Below are 16,231 nucleotides of genomic sequence, written 5' to 3' on the forward strand. Positions count from 1 at the left end.
GCGCAAAGAAGTTGGGCTCGCATGCATCGAACAATTTTAAAAGCTGCCGAGACACGCGCACGTCTCCTGCAGCGCGCACATCTCGAAAGTATTCAAAAAGGGGTGGAGCATGGGTGATTCAGGGCGTGAACCTGAGATGTGCACATAATACTGACGGGACCCGGCACGCACCATGGCCCCCTGCCATGTAACTTTACTTCTGCTGTGGATGCCATATAAGTGAAAATTTAAAGAAAACTAAGCAAATCTGTGGAGTTTTAAGGTTCGGGGCTAATTGGGTGGAGTGAAGGCTATCAAACCAGGGGATTTGGAGGACCTCTTTTAACTGGGTGAACTGGAGACAAACTGGGAATGGCATTGGTGCATGCCCTTTTTAAAATTCCCTGATTTATGTGGTGAAAAGATTTGAATGCACATGCGCGTGCCCACTTAAAATTTGGCGCACATGTGCACACGGCCAGGCTATTTTATACATGCATGCATATGCACGTATATGTTATAAAATGGTTGCACACTTAGGCACGGGCTGACATATGCATACAAATGTGCACACGCATGCCAGTTTGAAAGTTCTTACTGAGGAGAAACATGGGGGTCTGATTTGGCAGAGCTGGAACTTAACATGCATACTTTTTGATTATAAAAAGACTGAGGATAACTTTCAAACAACTCCGTACAGCCCCATATATAAGTGGCCACATGGAGAACTAGTACAGTATTTTATTATCTACGTGATTCAGGTACGCAAATACATGCAATGAATTGAAAGAGCACATTGCCGTGTTTTGAATGTGCATAATTTTCTACTTATTTTAGAAACGTGAATATTTTACGCATAAAAAAATGCAACTCGTAAAAGAAACCCTGATTTGCGTGCGTAGGTTGGTATACTTTAAAACTTGCGTATGTAATGGAAATTATCAGTTTTTCAATTCTTCCACCAGTTCACCCAGTCCTTCTCCAGGTTATCGAGACCCTCCTAACTATTCAGCCTCAAATCCCCCCCGGTTCACACAGACGCCCTACTCAACAATAATTGACAACAGACCTGCCTGATATTAATTGCCCAAATAAGTTACCAGATGTACTCGTGTAAGTTGTTGGCTAAAAATACCCAGATACTTGCTGTAACGTGGTTGCATATAGTTAGCTGGCAATTCTTTGCAGCTAACCAGCAATTTTTAGGCAAGCAATCCCAGCCATAGCAATTGTAACTCTTGCCATAAGTTTAAGTGAATTTTCACCTGATAATCCTACTAAACATGACTTGGTAAAATTAACCCGTTATTTTACCCTCTTAGCAGGTCTTTGAAAATTGTTATTGTATTTCAATAATCTGGTTAGGCTATTGTAATTCACTAATGGTTTATTTATTCCTTTATAAAAATTGACATTCATTCTGTGTAAGTCACTATACCCTATATTTTACAGTAAACATAGAGAAGAAGTGTTTAATCAGAATGTAAATGAACCTGGAAATATATGACCCGACACTACAAAGATTTTTTTGTTCATAGAAATATAGAAATGACTGCAGAAAAGACTAATTGGCCCATCTAGTCTGCCCAGTAAGCTCCCATACTTATTTTCCCATACTTATCTGTTTCATCAACAACCAAGTTCAGGGCCCTTGTTGGTAACTGTTTGATTCAAATTTCCTGCCATCTCCTGTCATTATTGCCGAGAGTAATGTTGGAGTTGCATCAAAGGTGAGCATAAGGCTTAATGGTTAAGGGTAGTAACTGCCGCATCAAGCAAGTTACCCTGATGCTTGTTTACCCAGACTGCACAGATCAATGCCTTGTTAGATGTTGTCTGAATGTAAATCCTCTTTCTCACAGGACAAGCAGGATGGTAGTCCTCACATATGGGTGACGTCAGTGGACGGAGCCCTATTACAGAAAACCTTTGTCAAAGTTTCTATAAAGCTTTGACTGACACTGGCACACTGAGTGCACTTAGCATGCTCAGCCTGCAGCTATCCCTGTGACCACAGGTATCTCCCCTCAGTCTTCTTTTTTCCGCTCTGCAGTAAGCATAGCGGTTAGGAGCTCTGTGAGAAATTCTCACAATTTTTCCTCACAGAAACACTTAAACCTTTACTTCACAAATGCTTTTCCCCTGCACGGGTCTCCCTTCGCATACATTTAATCGATGCTCGGTGAGTACTATGCCCTGTTTTTCGGTCGGTTCCTGTCACCTCACTGCGGTTTCCCCGGCCTACCAACCGAATTGCGGCCTTCCCTCTCCCTATGTTTTCACAGTTAGCCCTACATAGCCTGCGAGTGTCCTCCTGTGACCCTCTACCTGGTTATTATTGCTAGTGGGATAGGGACTTCCACGGTTACTATTGCCACCAGGGCCTCTGTCGAATTCATGCCTCCATCGATTACCTCGGTACCTTCGTGCAGTCGATGCCCTATCGCTACAGTCGGTACCCCCAGCCAGGCCGTCCTGCCATCTTCGATGCCATCGACATCCCTCCCCCACGGTCCATCGATGCCATCGATCCCTGCATCGATTCTTTCAGTGCCATCAATGTTTTCATCCATGGCACTGATTGTTCCATCGATGCCCGGGTCAGTGCCATCGATGCCAGGGTCGATGCCGTCAGTGCCCGTCTCCATCCATCGATGCCGTTGACGCCCACGTCGTTGCTATCGATGCGGCCATCGATTCCATCGATGCCCGGGTCGATGCCATCGGCGCCCGTCTCCATCCATCGATGCCATTGACGCCCACGTCGTTGCTATCGATGCGGCCGTCGATGCCGGTATCAATTTTCTGATGCCATCGATGTCTATTCGATTCTTTGATGCCACTTCGTTTCCATCGATACCTACGCCGATGCCGTCGGTGCCTCCGTCACTGTTATCGTTGCTCTGCCCGGGCCATCGACATTTTTTCATCTATATTTTTGACGATACCCTTGAGGCCGCTTCTATGCTGCCATCGATACCGTCAATACTGACATAGCACTTACACACAATGCCCTCGCCTAAACACAGTGCTCCATGCTTTGGGTTCTTAACTAAAGCTCCCTATCAGCCTACAACACTACATAGTGCCAGGAGCAGTGCAGGCATGCTGACGGTCCGTCATCATTCGCCATCCAAGACAGCGAGGACATCCACCTCGGCGCTGGGGAAAGCCTGGCCGAGCACCGTGGCACTCATTGTTACCAGCACGCTGACCGTACGCCACTGACGCTATCCAAGACATCGGTGCTATCCTACTCGGTGCTGGAGAATGCCCGGGCCGAGCAACATTGCTACTGCCACCGCCACTGTTCCACACAGTGCTGGCAGTCCTCGGTGCTGCAGAATGACTGGACCAAGTTCCGAGGAATTCTGCACTGGCATCACGATACATCGAGCCGCTGCTAAAAGGCCCAGGTTCATGAGTCATAATGGCTCCCCTGTACCCGAGGCGTTCCCCATCGACACCGGTGTGGGGTTCTGTGGTAGTGCCAGACACGCTCAGCCTGTCTCCTCTGTACCTGCGCTACCATACCAAGTTACAGATTTGAGTCGGACGTTTACATCCTTCAGGCTGTCCCTCGATGCCTCCTGAAATCCACGAGCCATCAATCTTCACCGGCTCGTCCTTCTGCGATCCACGAGAGCTGGTAAGTACTATAATTCCGCTTCAGCGACAATCCCATTGAGACCTGTTCTCTAAATCGGGCCACATTGTTCGAAAGGTTCTAGGTCGTCTTGTCTTCCAAGAACCGCATTAGTGTCAAATATCGCTATTGCCAGCTATGTCGGACACAATACCAAGAGAACCTCTCTACCAATCATTTGGGATTGTATCAGGACATCCTCCCATTATCAGCAACGGGACTCTGTACTGATTAATACTATGGCTTCTGGTTCCTAATTAAGGACTGAAATCCCAGATGCATTCGCTGATCTACTAGACACAAGATCCAGCAAACACTGCTCAATTGCAAATCCACCTCGAGGCCTGGCGCCAGGTCTCAACGTTTTCTTGTACAGCACACAGAAATGCGGGTAAGACTTTTACCGCTCACGCTCCTGTGGGAGATTACATGATACCCAGATTACATCCACCCTGCCAGTTGGACACCTCCTGGTCTCTCAACTTGCCGGATATCAGAGCGGCCACCCCACTTGGTACCAAAGTTCAGGGTACAGTCCCCGGACGCTACAAAGCGCAGTGTGGGGGGGGGGGGGGGTTTAATCTCACTATTCTTTCTTTCAACAGAAAGTAGTTGCTCTCCGCCCAACCTGGACCTCAGAAATATCAACTTTCTTCAGAAGGGACAGGTAAAATGGTGTGTCTCGTCACCATACTTCCATAGCGCAGTAATTAGGTTGCCTCTCTTCTTTAAACTTGCTCTGCCGGTTGCTCCAGCTTCGGCAACTTGGGTATTTCATTAAATCACTAGCAGTGACTGCTGTTTCTCTATGGAGTAAAACATCATTCACACTTTTCCTTGCATGGACAGCTGCATAACAGTCAATCCAAGCAAGGAGCTCTATCTTCTTCACAACTCACTATAAATCTACTACCATAAATCCTACCATAAATCCCATATAAAACACTTCTGGACACCACAGTCACAACAAACTTCCTGTCCAACAACCATGCAGACATTCTGACAAATTCCTATATATCTCTGCGCGCATACAACATAACCACAGCCCCTCAGTTCTTTCATTGCTAGGCCACGGGATTTTTTCACCATGCACTTTATTCATAGGTCCAGATTTGCTATGAGTAAGATTCAGTGAAATTTCAATTATCAGTGGATCTAAGCTGTTCAACCGCTTTCGTCCCTGATCCATATTGCAGATCTAGAACCAAATCCTCGGCTGGTTCTGCTCATACTCGCATTTACTCAGGGTTGCAGAGTTCGAACTAACATCTTCTCAACCCAATATGCGTCTATTTCACATCAACTTCCTGGAGCTTCAAGCCATGAGGTATGCCTTTATGCCTTACAATACTGCCTCTGCAACAAACCTTTGTGCATACAGACAGACAGCATAGCGACAATGTGGTATTTCCAACACACAAGCACACACAACCTCTTAGCTGCTCTGCTAGGAAGCTGCGCAGCTCTATCCTTGGCCCTTGCTCACTTCATGCATCCCCGGGCCACTTATCTAACAGACTTACTAAACGCACTAGCAGAAATTCTCCATATAGGTTTCCATCCTCTCGGATGGCCTTGGACTACATGTGTAGCGAGAAAAATCTTCTAGCGCTGAGGTCAACCGACCTTGCCCTCTGTGCCTGAATCGAACCATACAGTATCTCTTTCGATGCCTCTCAAAGCCAGCACTCTTATTATGCTGCACCAGGACGGGGTTCACTGTTTCTCAGACCCACGTCCTGGCCGAGACCAGTATGCTTTCCCATGCTTCTCAATCTATCACACCAGTAACCAATTCGCCTTCTCACAGGTCAGTCTCATATCATGGACTCACTAATGTTCTCAGATACTGGTAGCGTCACAAAAACCTTCCACACATAAATCGTACCATTCAAAATGGCATGATTTACCACATGGCGCATACAAAAGGGTATTACCCCCTTTTTTTTCTACACCACTCTTTTCTCTTACTCCCTCGGATTCTGCTCCCCAGACATCCTCCACATGGGTATACCTCTGTTCCAATTGGCGTACCACTTGGGAGTGGGGATACCCGATTAACGGTTCAAACCCTTCTGAGTCAGCTTACCATGGGTTATCCACTGATTAAGCCACCTCTATTTGTACCGGTTACGGAATGGGACCTATATTTAGTGCTTACAAGACTCATCCGTTCCCCATTCGAGCCTTTCCATTCTTCTCACTTAACAGTCTGGCATGGGAAATTCTTTCCCTCATAGTCATCATTTCTGCCAAACAGGGTCAGTGAGTTCCACACCTTGATACATACTCACCCGACCCTGTGTTCCTCCGTGACCGAGTGGTCTTACGTATTCAATTTCATATCCTTCTTAAGGTAGACGCAGCATCTCACCTTACTCAGAATATACTCTGCCCACTTTTTCCCAACACCTCTCTCTCACCAGAGCGAGAGGGTTTTCCACTCCTTGGACTGTAAAAGTGCACTTGCATTCTATCTAGACCACACTACACTCCACAGGAATTATACCTAACTCTTTCCTTCTGTGGCAAAAGCCAAGCTGCGAGTTCCAGTGGGCAAACAGACCTTTTCCTCCTAATTAAGTCTGTATCTCTTTTTCCTACCAACAAGCAGGTATTTCACTACAACACCGTGTGTAACCACACACTGTTAGGGCCGTACCAGCCTCAATAGCTCACCTTCAGCCGGTGCTGCTTGTACATATTTGTAAGGCTGCGACCTGGAGCTCTCTCCATACCTTCACAGCCCATTATTGCTTAGATAAGACTGACCGGCATGCTTCCATGTTTGGCCAGTCCGTCTACTCATCTTTTTTTCAGTTTAACTACCCAACATCCTTCCACCAACCCGTTAAGGGTTTCAGGATGCCCTCCTTACCAAATTTCACCCCGTCGTTGCGCCTTTTGCACATCTTTGGGTGCATTTGGTGCACTCTCGGGCATCCTCAGCTCGGTATTCTGTTTCTCTGTTAAACTTGGCAACTCAGTATCCACACACTTCGCCCTCACCCAAGGAGTGCCCGAAGGCTCCTCCCCTTCATCCACCCTTTTCAACATCTACCTTCTGCCCCTCTGCCATCATCTATCTGACCTTGGCCTCAATTTCTACATCTATGCAGATGATGTACAAATCATCATCCCTATCCGTGAATCATTATCTACAACACTAAATTTCTGGGAGAAATGCCTTGTATCCATAAACTCACTACTCACCTCCCTACAACTTGCCCTCAATTCCTCAAAAACTGAGCTTCTCCTCATCCACAACCACCAAACCCTTAAGCTCTCTCCTCCCAACGACCCTACAGCCACCTCCCTCACTTCACAGCCTCCTGTACGAAACCTTGGCGTTCTAATTGATCCACATCTAAACCTAAAAAAACACATTAACTCCGTCCTAAAAGAAGGCTTTTACAAGCTCAGTGTTATAAAAAAGCTCAAGCCACTGCTCCACACACACGATCTCAGAACCGTCATCCAATCCACCCTATCATCCAAGCTGGATTACTGCAATTCCTTGTACCTTGGTCTTCCCTACTCCACCATCAAACCCCTCCAAATACTACAGAATGCCACTGCAAGGATAATCATGAACGCACGCAAATCAGACCACATAACCCCCATCCTCAGACCTTCACTGGCTCCCCATCCCATCACACATCCTATTCAAAACTCTCACTATCATACACAAATCCATCCACATAAATAATTCCTCTTGGCTCAGCGAACCACTCTGATCCACACAATCCACCTGCCCCACTAGAGCAAATCTCAAAGGCACCCTACAAGTTCCACCCCTCAAGAAGGCCCATCTCACAGCAACAAGGGACCGTGCTCTCTCAATTGCTGGCCCAACTCACTGGAATACCCTACCCACAAACCTCCGCCTGGAGCCTTGCCATACTAAATTCAGGAAAATGCTAGAGACTTGGCTCTTCCACTAGGCATTTCCAGACTAACTCCACGTACCTCTCTCACCCTCTTCTCCTGCTTCTCTGTTATCTTTGACTCGCTCCAAGTAATTTGCATCATGTAAATATGTTACCTCTCGAGTTATTGTTACTTCTCTAGTTCAATTTTCAGGCTCCCCCTAGAGCCTCCTGCCCTCGAGTTTCTACTGTTGTCCCTCTCCCACCCCTGTTCATTGTATTTTCCACCTACTGTTGAGATGTAAATCGATATGATGTGCATTCTAATGTCGGTATAGAAAAGCTGTTAAATAAATAAAATATGTGAGGACTACCATCCTGCTTGTCCTGTGAGAAAGCAAATGTTGCTTACCTGTAACAGGTGTTCTCACAGGACAGCAGGATGTTAGTCCTCACGAAACCCACCCGCCACCCGAAGTTGGGTCTACATACGTTTTATTATTTTAGTTTCGCTTGCGCTTTTTGCTATAAGACGAGACTGAGGGGAGACACCTGTGGTCACGGATAATTGCAGGCTGAGCATGCTCAGTGCACTGTGTGCCAGTGTCAAAGTTTTATAGAAACTTTGACAGAAACGTTTTCCGTAACAGGGCTCCGTCCACTGACGTCACCCATATGTGAGGACTAACATCCTGCTGTCCTGTGAGAACACCTGTTACAGGTAAGCAACATTTGCTTTTTCACATTTCCCCTGCTGTTGAAGCAGAGAGCAACGCTGTATATGCATTCAAAGTATGTATCAGGCTTAATTGGTTTAGGTTAGTAACCGCCGTAATAAGCAAGCTACCCCCCATGATACCTTTTAAAGCACCAACAGACGAGATGCCCATAAGCTTTTGAGACCATGTGGCACATCTGAAAAGGGACCTTTGTGGTCTCAAAAACTCCTACATCTTTTTTGATTGGTCACATAAAAGGTATCACAAGCTATAAAAACTTCAGTTTTCACTAGGACCAGTATGACTATTGGATCACTGCAGTGGGTAAATGGCAAATATTTGTGTTATAACTGACTGCATTTCTTTGTATTATAGCACTCAGTCTCCATAACGAAGCAAACTTGTAAATTGTTAGGAGAAAGTGCCATTTATTTTCTTTGTTTCTTCCTAGTAAACTTGCATAGTTGTGAGATAATAAGAGAATTTCAATTTAAAAAATTAATTGCAGCACATCTGTTGTCTAAGAAACCAAGTGAACTGTCACCTAGTTGATGGCATTGTAGTTTTGAAAGCAGTGCAGAAAACCAAGATATCAGCTGTGCAACAGTTTAGTTCACTATTTGTGACTGGAGATTGATGGAGATGTTCTTTGGTTATGTTTAAGATCAAAATTAGATTTCACAGCCAAATTGGAGAGGGAAGGAGGAAGAAATATAAGTAAATAGAAACATTCTTGGAGAAAATAGGAGGATACATAGTTTTAAATTTTACCAGATGTTTGTCACTTGTCTGTTTCTTTCAATCTGTTGAAATTTTTTTTTTTTATAGACAAATAAAGAGGCGCCTGACTGGTACAAGAAACTGAAGCAGAAAAAATCATGAACTTTTCTTAAAGATAAAAAAGCTTGAATATGTATTCTTCATTGGAAGAAAAAGTTATGATAGTAATCATGGTTTGGATACAAGTAGGCAACAATCATTTGAAGTTTATAATTTTTTCTATTATGTATATTAAGTTGTATAGTATGTGGAAAGTAAACTGAAATAGTGTTTACTTTATTGTGCAATAATTTTGCTATCCAACTGTGAAATAAATTTTCTTGCATAATGCAAATACTCTCTTATGTGCATGGTGTTGACTAATAATAAAAAAAAATCCTACTTTGAATAAGAAGTTATCAAATTAACAATAATATACAACTATTTTTAAGTATTAATTTTTTTATGTTTTCCTTCTGCGCCTTTGTACTCCAGCTCAGTTGGAACCAGGGCTGAGATATAGTGCCTTGAGTTATTCACAACTACCTGAGGATTTATTTTATCCTATTTTATATCCACACAAAATAACTAATCAGATCATTACAGTGATGGTCCTGGGCCCGAAGCTATGCACCAAGACTCCTTTTAAAACTCTGCAATCATGGACCCTAGATCGGACCACTTGCTCTCACCTTTATACAGTGACAATAATTCGCTTCTGCCGCCTACACAGCATTCTCAGCTCCAGCCGAGACAAGGAATTTAAAAAATCTATTCTGGAATTGAAATGGGGATCTTCTGCACAGCACTGCCACTGAAGCACCAGGCTGCCCTAGTATTTAAATTTTTTATGTTTTATCTATATTGTGAATTTATAAGGTACTGAAACTGAAAAGGCTGAGATGTATAAGCAGTATTTTCTTGCAACAAAGATCTGTTTTGAGACAGTTTTATAGAATCTTCGTGGAATGTGATACTTTTATTAGACCAAAAAGAGATTTTGTATTACATGAGCCTTCGAAGCTATACAGGTCTCTTCTTCTGGTGTCATATGAAGAGACGTATGCAATCTTGAAAGCTTGTGTAATACTTTTTAATTGATTCATTTAATATTATCACAGCCTATATAGCAGGAGTGCACAAGCTACAGCCCATGGGCCAGAGCTGGCCCTTCTCCTCCTTTTTTCCAGCCGCCTACCTAGTGTGTATTTGCAGTTCTATCTGGCCTGCTGTGCTACCACTGCCATCTTCCAACACCTGCCCGATGTTATCAGTGATGGCCTGTAATGTTGTGCCAATGCATCCAAAGTTGGATCATTGCTGATGATATCAGGCAAAGCTGCTGGAGAATGGTATGGGGGGAATGGGCATGCCAGTTTCTCCTCATGGTGATTCTACTCAAAGCATATGCCTCCTTGGGCAGGAAGCGGAGACAACTCGCAATCCCTTAATCCCAGTTTCATTGGTCTAGCAAGTCACTTCTCTTCAAGCATCACAGAGATCAACGTTTGGTTCATGCCGCTCGGCTCATTAGGTTTCAAGTTGCAAAGAGCAACTTCCTTATACCCAGTGACCCCTTTACTACTCCAAAAGACCAATCCAGGAGTCGGATTATTGGTGCCTAAATTTATGAAAGCCACCCAATGGTTCTGAGATAGGACACCAGTCCCTCATCTGAGCAGACCCCTGGCATCAAGATCTGCCAGAGCCTTGCCCTTACAGTACTACTGCAGGGACTGTAATTGTCACCAGCTTTACCACACTAGGAATTTCCACTTGAATGTTCTGCATTGTATGAAACAATTCCTGAATTTTACCTTTGCAAAAGATAGTTTAGCTGCAGTGTTAGTCCACTTAGTAATGTGGAAATATAGGGCAACAAACAAGTTGTAGACGACACCTTTATACTGGACTAATTTAATATATTTGGCACTAGCTTGTGAGAGTTATGTTTCTTTCATCAAAACTAGCCAGAAATGTAAGACATTCACAATTGGAATGATGTTGATTTCCTCGCTCATTACCAGATTCAGTTTTACTATGGTTGTAATCTTGCTGTTTGTCTCCCTCACTATTCTAACCCTTTCTAAATGTATTCCTACCCCTTCCTTTTACCTTAAAATATTCTAGAACTTTGAAAACAAATCCTAATGTAATGCCATGAACCAGGAAAGCTAGCATTCATATCCCACTGCTGCTCCTTGTGACCTTTGATAAGTCACTTCATCCTCCATTGCCTCAGGTACAAACTTAAAGGTACATTTTAAAAGCCCAGCGCACGCCAAAACCGGGAGATATGCTCACAAGTTGGGTCGATGCGCACCGAGCAAATTTTAAAAGGTGCCTACATGTGTGCTTATCTCCCGCTATGTGCTCAAAATATTTTTTTCTAAAAAAGTGGTGAGGCATGGGCATTCCTGGTTTTCTCAATGAAACCAGCACACAAGCGCACCCCAGGGTCCTCTGTCAAGTAACTTTACTTCTGCTATTGGATGGCGTGTAAGTCATAAAATAAAAAAATCTAGGTATGTCAGGGTCCATGTTTGCAACAAGTGTGTTTGTGTGTGCATGAGAGAAGAGAGACTGGTCAGAGAGGTGACGTGTATGTGAAACAGAGGTCAGGGAGGTGACTAGTATGTGTGTGTCAGAGAGAGACTAGTCAAGGAGGTGACAGGTGTGTGTGTGTTAGCTTAAGAGAGACTGGTTGGGGAGGTGACTGGTGTGTGTATGAGAGACTGTTCAGGGAGTTGATTGGTGTGTGAGAAAGACTGTTCAGAGAAGTGATTGTGCGTGTGAGAGATTGGTCAGAGACATTGGTGTGGGTGAGAGAGACAGGACATGATTGGTGTGTGTGAGAGAGACTGATAAGGAACGTGATTGGTATATGTGAGAGAGAGACTGGTGTGAGAGAGAGACACTGGTCAGGGATGTGACTGGTTGTGTGTGTGTGTGATAGCTCAAGAGAGACTGGTTTTGGATATGATTGTGTGTGTGTGAAAGACTGGTCGGGAGGTGATTGATGTGCGTGAGAGAGACTGGTCAGGGAGGTGACTGATGTGTGTGTGTTAGAGATAAGAGACTGGTCAGGGAGCTGACGTGTGTTTGTAGCTCGAGAGAGACTGGTCAGGGAGGTGACTAATGTATGTGTTAGCTTGAGAGATGCTTTTGTATGTGATGTGTGTGTGAGAGAGAGACTGGTAAGGTGACTGGTGTGTGTGTGTGTGAGAGAGATTCATCAGAGATGTGAGTGTGGTGTAAGAGGGACTGTCTGGGAGGTAACTGGTGTGAGAGAGACTAATTGGGGAGGTGATTGAGTGTGTGAGAGAGGGAGAAAGACTAGTCAATGAGGTGACTGGTGTATGTGTGAGAGGAAGACTAGTCTGGAAGGTGACTGGTGTGAGAGGAACACTAGTCAGGAAGATGACTGGTGTATGTGTGAGAGAGGAAAACTAGTCAGGGAGGTGACTGGTGTATGTGTGAGAGAGGAAGACTGGTCAAGGAGGTGACTGAAAGAGGAAGAGACTGATCATGATGTGACTGGTATATATATGAGAAAGAGGTCATGGAAGTGACTATGTGTGTGCAAAAGGATGACTGGTCAGGGAGGTGACAAGTGTGAGAGAGTGAGACTAGTCTGGGAGGTGATTGGTGTGTATGTGTTAGCTTGAGAGAGAGACTGGTTGGGATATTTGTGAATAATAAGGCAGATCAGGGAGGTGACTGGTGTGTGTGTGTGTGAGAGAGAGACTGCACAGGAAGGTGACTGGCATGTGTGTGTGTGTTAACTTGAGAAAGAGACTGGTTGGGGATGTGATATGTTGGTGTAAATAGAAAGTGGCTGGTCAGGGAGGTGACTGGTACATATGAGTGAGAGTGAGAGACTGATCAGTAAGTTGACTGGTGTTTGTGAAAGAGAGAAATTGGTCAGGGAGGTGACTGGTGTGTGAGAGAGAAATTGGTCAGGGAAGTGACTGGTGTGGGAGAGAAATTGGTCAGGGAGGTGACTGGGGTGTGTGAGAGTGTTGTAAACTATAAGGTTTGGGTGGACCCTTGGACACTGTGGCAGCTGACCATGCCCATGGGGGGAAGTCCCTTGAGGGGCCACAGGTCAGGCTTAGCTCAGGACATACAAACACAGAGTTTGATCTTTTATTAGCCAGCAGAGATTGCAGTAGTGAGCAGCTTGAATAGCCCGGCAGGGCTGGTGTCCCTCAGGCGCTGGAACAGCGACTCCTCCGGTAGCAGTGCTGTAGTGGAAAGAACTGAGAGAATGAGTACAGTGGAGAATATACAAGACCCAGTATGGAGATCCCCAGGGTAGGGAGAGCAGACCCTCGAGGAGCGAGTATCTGAACCCTGAGAGCTGGGAGGCTTGCAGATGATGTACTCACGCAGCGGTTCCACGGAGATGGCACTGGGGCTGGAACAGAGGCAGGCCCTCGAGGTGCGAGTGCCTGGTTCCAGGGAACAGCTCTGAGGTGAAGGTGGTAGTACTCACTGATGTTGAAGATTAGTGAATCCTTCCAGGCAGAAGAGAAGGTAGGAGTAGGCAGCGAGTCAGGGAACATGGGCCCTCGAGGAACAAGTACCGGTTTCCTGATAGCGACCTGGAAAGCAAGTGAGGCCCCCGAGGAGCGGGTACCCTGTTAGCATTAGAGAGTCCAATACAGATTGGAGAGGCAGAGTAGCTGGGTACGGAGAGCGAATCCCATCCGTAGGATTCCCATAGAATTACCCTTGCTAACTCAAAGGCTAGCAAACATTGTAGGCTTTAAATATCCGGTCAGCATGACGTTATCACGGGGGGACGCCCCGGAGGTTCACGCAAGTAGGAAATAAGAAGGGCTGCGCGGTGCACGCGCCCTATGGTACAAGCGGAGCATGGCGGGAGGCAGCGCCCAAGCCGGTCCGGGGACGCCGGAGAGGACGGCAGGTAGACGCCGCGGCAGCCAGGCATCCATCCGCAGCATGAGGAGGAACAAACAAAGAGAGGTAGGCGGAGTGAAGCCGTCGGAAAAGGACGGTTGCAACAGAGAGAGACTGGTCAAGGAGGTGACGTGTGTGAGTGAGAGACAGAGACTGGTTAGGGAAATGACTGGTGTATGTATGTGTGAGAAAGACAGACTGATCAGGAGATGTCTGGTGTGTGAGAGACATAGACCGGTCATATATACACCGGTGTGACTGGTGTATGTATGTGTGAGAGACAGAGATATTGGTCATGGACCCTAAGGAAAACGTTCAGGAGGACAGAGCTTCAGCAGCCATTGCTGCTTCTGTGTACTACTGGCCTGCAAGGGAAATGAGTAGAAGAATTGCTGAAGATGGTAAGTAAAGGTGTCTTAAGTTTATTTTTCTTGATTGCCATTTTACTAGTTGGGTATTATGTGATGACTGTACTGTTTTGAAATATTTTATTGCTGTTTGGAGAATTTGTAATAATTTTTATGAGTTTTTAATTATTGGATGTTCAATTCATCAGCTCTTTTGAAACATTTATTCTGTTTATTAGTATAGTTTTACAATTATTGTTTTATATTTCTTGATTTTATTATTTGCTGGATTATAAGGAATGTATAAATAGAAATGTGTAAACAAAAACTGAACTCTGCATATTCTTCATGCAGTGCAACAATGGAAACTGTTGGATTCGTGGACCCTTGGGCCGGTCGGAGCCAGAAGAGGAGCTGCTGTAGGTGTTTCCAGCAGCGACCCCGACCGGGAGGCGGAGAGGACAGACTAGTGGCTGGCTGAAGATGGAACTCTGGGAGCTCTATGCGACCAAGAGCTCTGGCGAGGACGGAGGTGAAGAAGGCGCTGGCACTGTGTTGAGGGAACCTTCGCCCTGGAAGCCAATCCTCCCCCGAGAGGAGCTCGTAGGAGTTCGGCCGCTGGGACTTAGGAGATTCACCCTGGAAGCCGGAGTCCCCCCAGGAGGAGCCCGTAGGGACCCGGCCGCTGGGACTTAGGAGGGCCCACGGGGGCCTGGTCAGCTGTGGTCCAAGGTTGAGTGCCGAAGGGTCGTTGCTCGCCAGTCCAGAGTCAGGAGCCAAGGGATCGCCGTCAGCCAGTCCGAGGTCAGGAGCCAGAGAATCAACGTAAGCCGGTCCAGGGTCAGAAGCCAGGGGGTCAACGCAAGCCGGTCCAAGGTCAGAGCCAGAAGATACCAAATACCAGTCCGGGGTCAGGAGCCAAGAATATCCGTAAGCCAATCCGAGTCAGGAACCAATTAGAAGACAAGACAGCACGAACGCAGCAACTGAAGACAGGAGCAAGCCTGGGAACCTCGTTGCAAGGCGCTGGAGAGAAGCAACTGCAGGGCTTAAGTAGCCCTGCAGCGTCTGACGTCACCGGAGGCTCTTGTTTGAATTTCCCGCGCTGGCCCCTTTAAAAGGTAGGCAGAGACGCGCGCGTCTAGGGGGCGGGGCCAGACGCCGAAGGACGCCGGCTGCTCCGGCGAGGCGGACACGCGGCAGCAGAGGGCCCTGCAGGACCGGGAGAGGCTGCCCGACGCCGGGGCTGCGGCAGGGAAGGTCCCCGGAGGCCCGGGGATCGCGGGCGAACGCCGGAGCCGCGGTCGGGTAGGTGGCGATCCCGGGATCACAACGGAAAAATAAAAGCATTATCTTTATGGTCATTTTATTCTGTATTTGATGAATATCTGTTTGTGTTCTGCTTGTATGATTGAGGTAAGGGTATTCTAAAAAACTTGTAATTTCTGTATAAGGATCTATAGCAATTTGGCTTGTTCTCTTTTCCTAGGTGTATTGGTGTTTAGGGCTTGTTTTAATATTTGTAGTGTTGCCTTTTCATAGGTAGGGTTGTTACTGTTTGAGTGCATTCAATAATGCAGGTATAACTTTATGCAGATCAGTTTATGTGCATTGTTGCAGATCCTGGGAATATGTTATATTCAAAATATTTCTTGACTGCCTATCACCATTTCTAGGCGGTTCACAAAGGCAAACTTACATAATCATAATCATAGTTTTGCATTGCATTCTGCGTGGCTTTTTTTGGGATTTACATTCCAGTTTCTGTCTCCATAATTGTAATTTATGGTCTTTCTGTATTATGTGTGTTGTGTTTGTGGCATTGTGGACCCTTGGTCACTGTGGAGATGACTCTGCCCACGGGGAGGAGCCCTGTGGGGAACCACAATGATAGACTGAACTCAGTTAGCAGACACAGTATGGATAGAGGCTTTATTGTACTGCTTGTAGATAGATGGTAAAGCAGGAAGGTAAGGCACTGATCCC

General features: G+C 45.9%; 1 protein-coding gene across 3 annotated transcripts in view; it reads left to right on the forward strand.

Annotated features, from left to right (window-relative positions):
* PIBF1 (progesterone immunomodulatory binding factor 1) overlaps positions 1–9,338 on the forward strand; it is a 391,620-nt gene extending 382,282 nt beyond the window's left edge. Inside the window, exon 18 of one of the 3 annotated variants that reach the window (XM_029603019.1) lies at positions 9,042–9,337. In XM_029603019.1, the coding sequence (XP_029458879.1) occupies positions 9,042–9,095 (54 nt within the window). In that variant the 3' untranslated portion in view covers positions 9,096–9,337. Of the gene's footprint in view, positions 1–9,041 lie in introns of all 3 variants that reach the window. The other 2 variants (XM_029603020.1, XM_029603018.1) reach the window with 2 other exon arrangements.
* Positions 9,339–16,231: the final 6,893 nt, after the last annotated feature.

The sequence above is a fragment of the Rhinatrema bivittatum genome, chromosome 5, assembly GCF_901001135.1.
Source record: "Rhinatrema bivittatum chromosome 5, aRhiBiv1.1, whole genome shotgun sequence".
Taxonomy (NCBI): Eukaryota; Metazoa; Chordata; class Amphibia; order Gymnophiona; family Rhinatrematidae; genus Rhinatrema; species Rhinatrema bivittatum.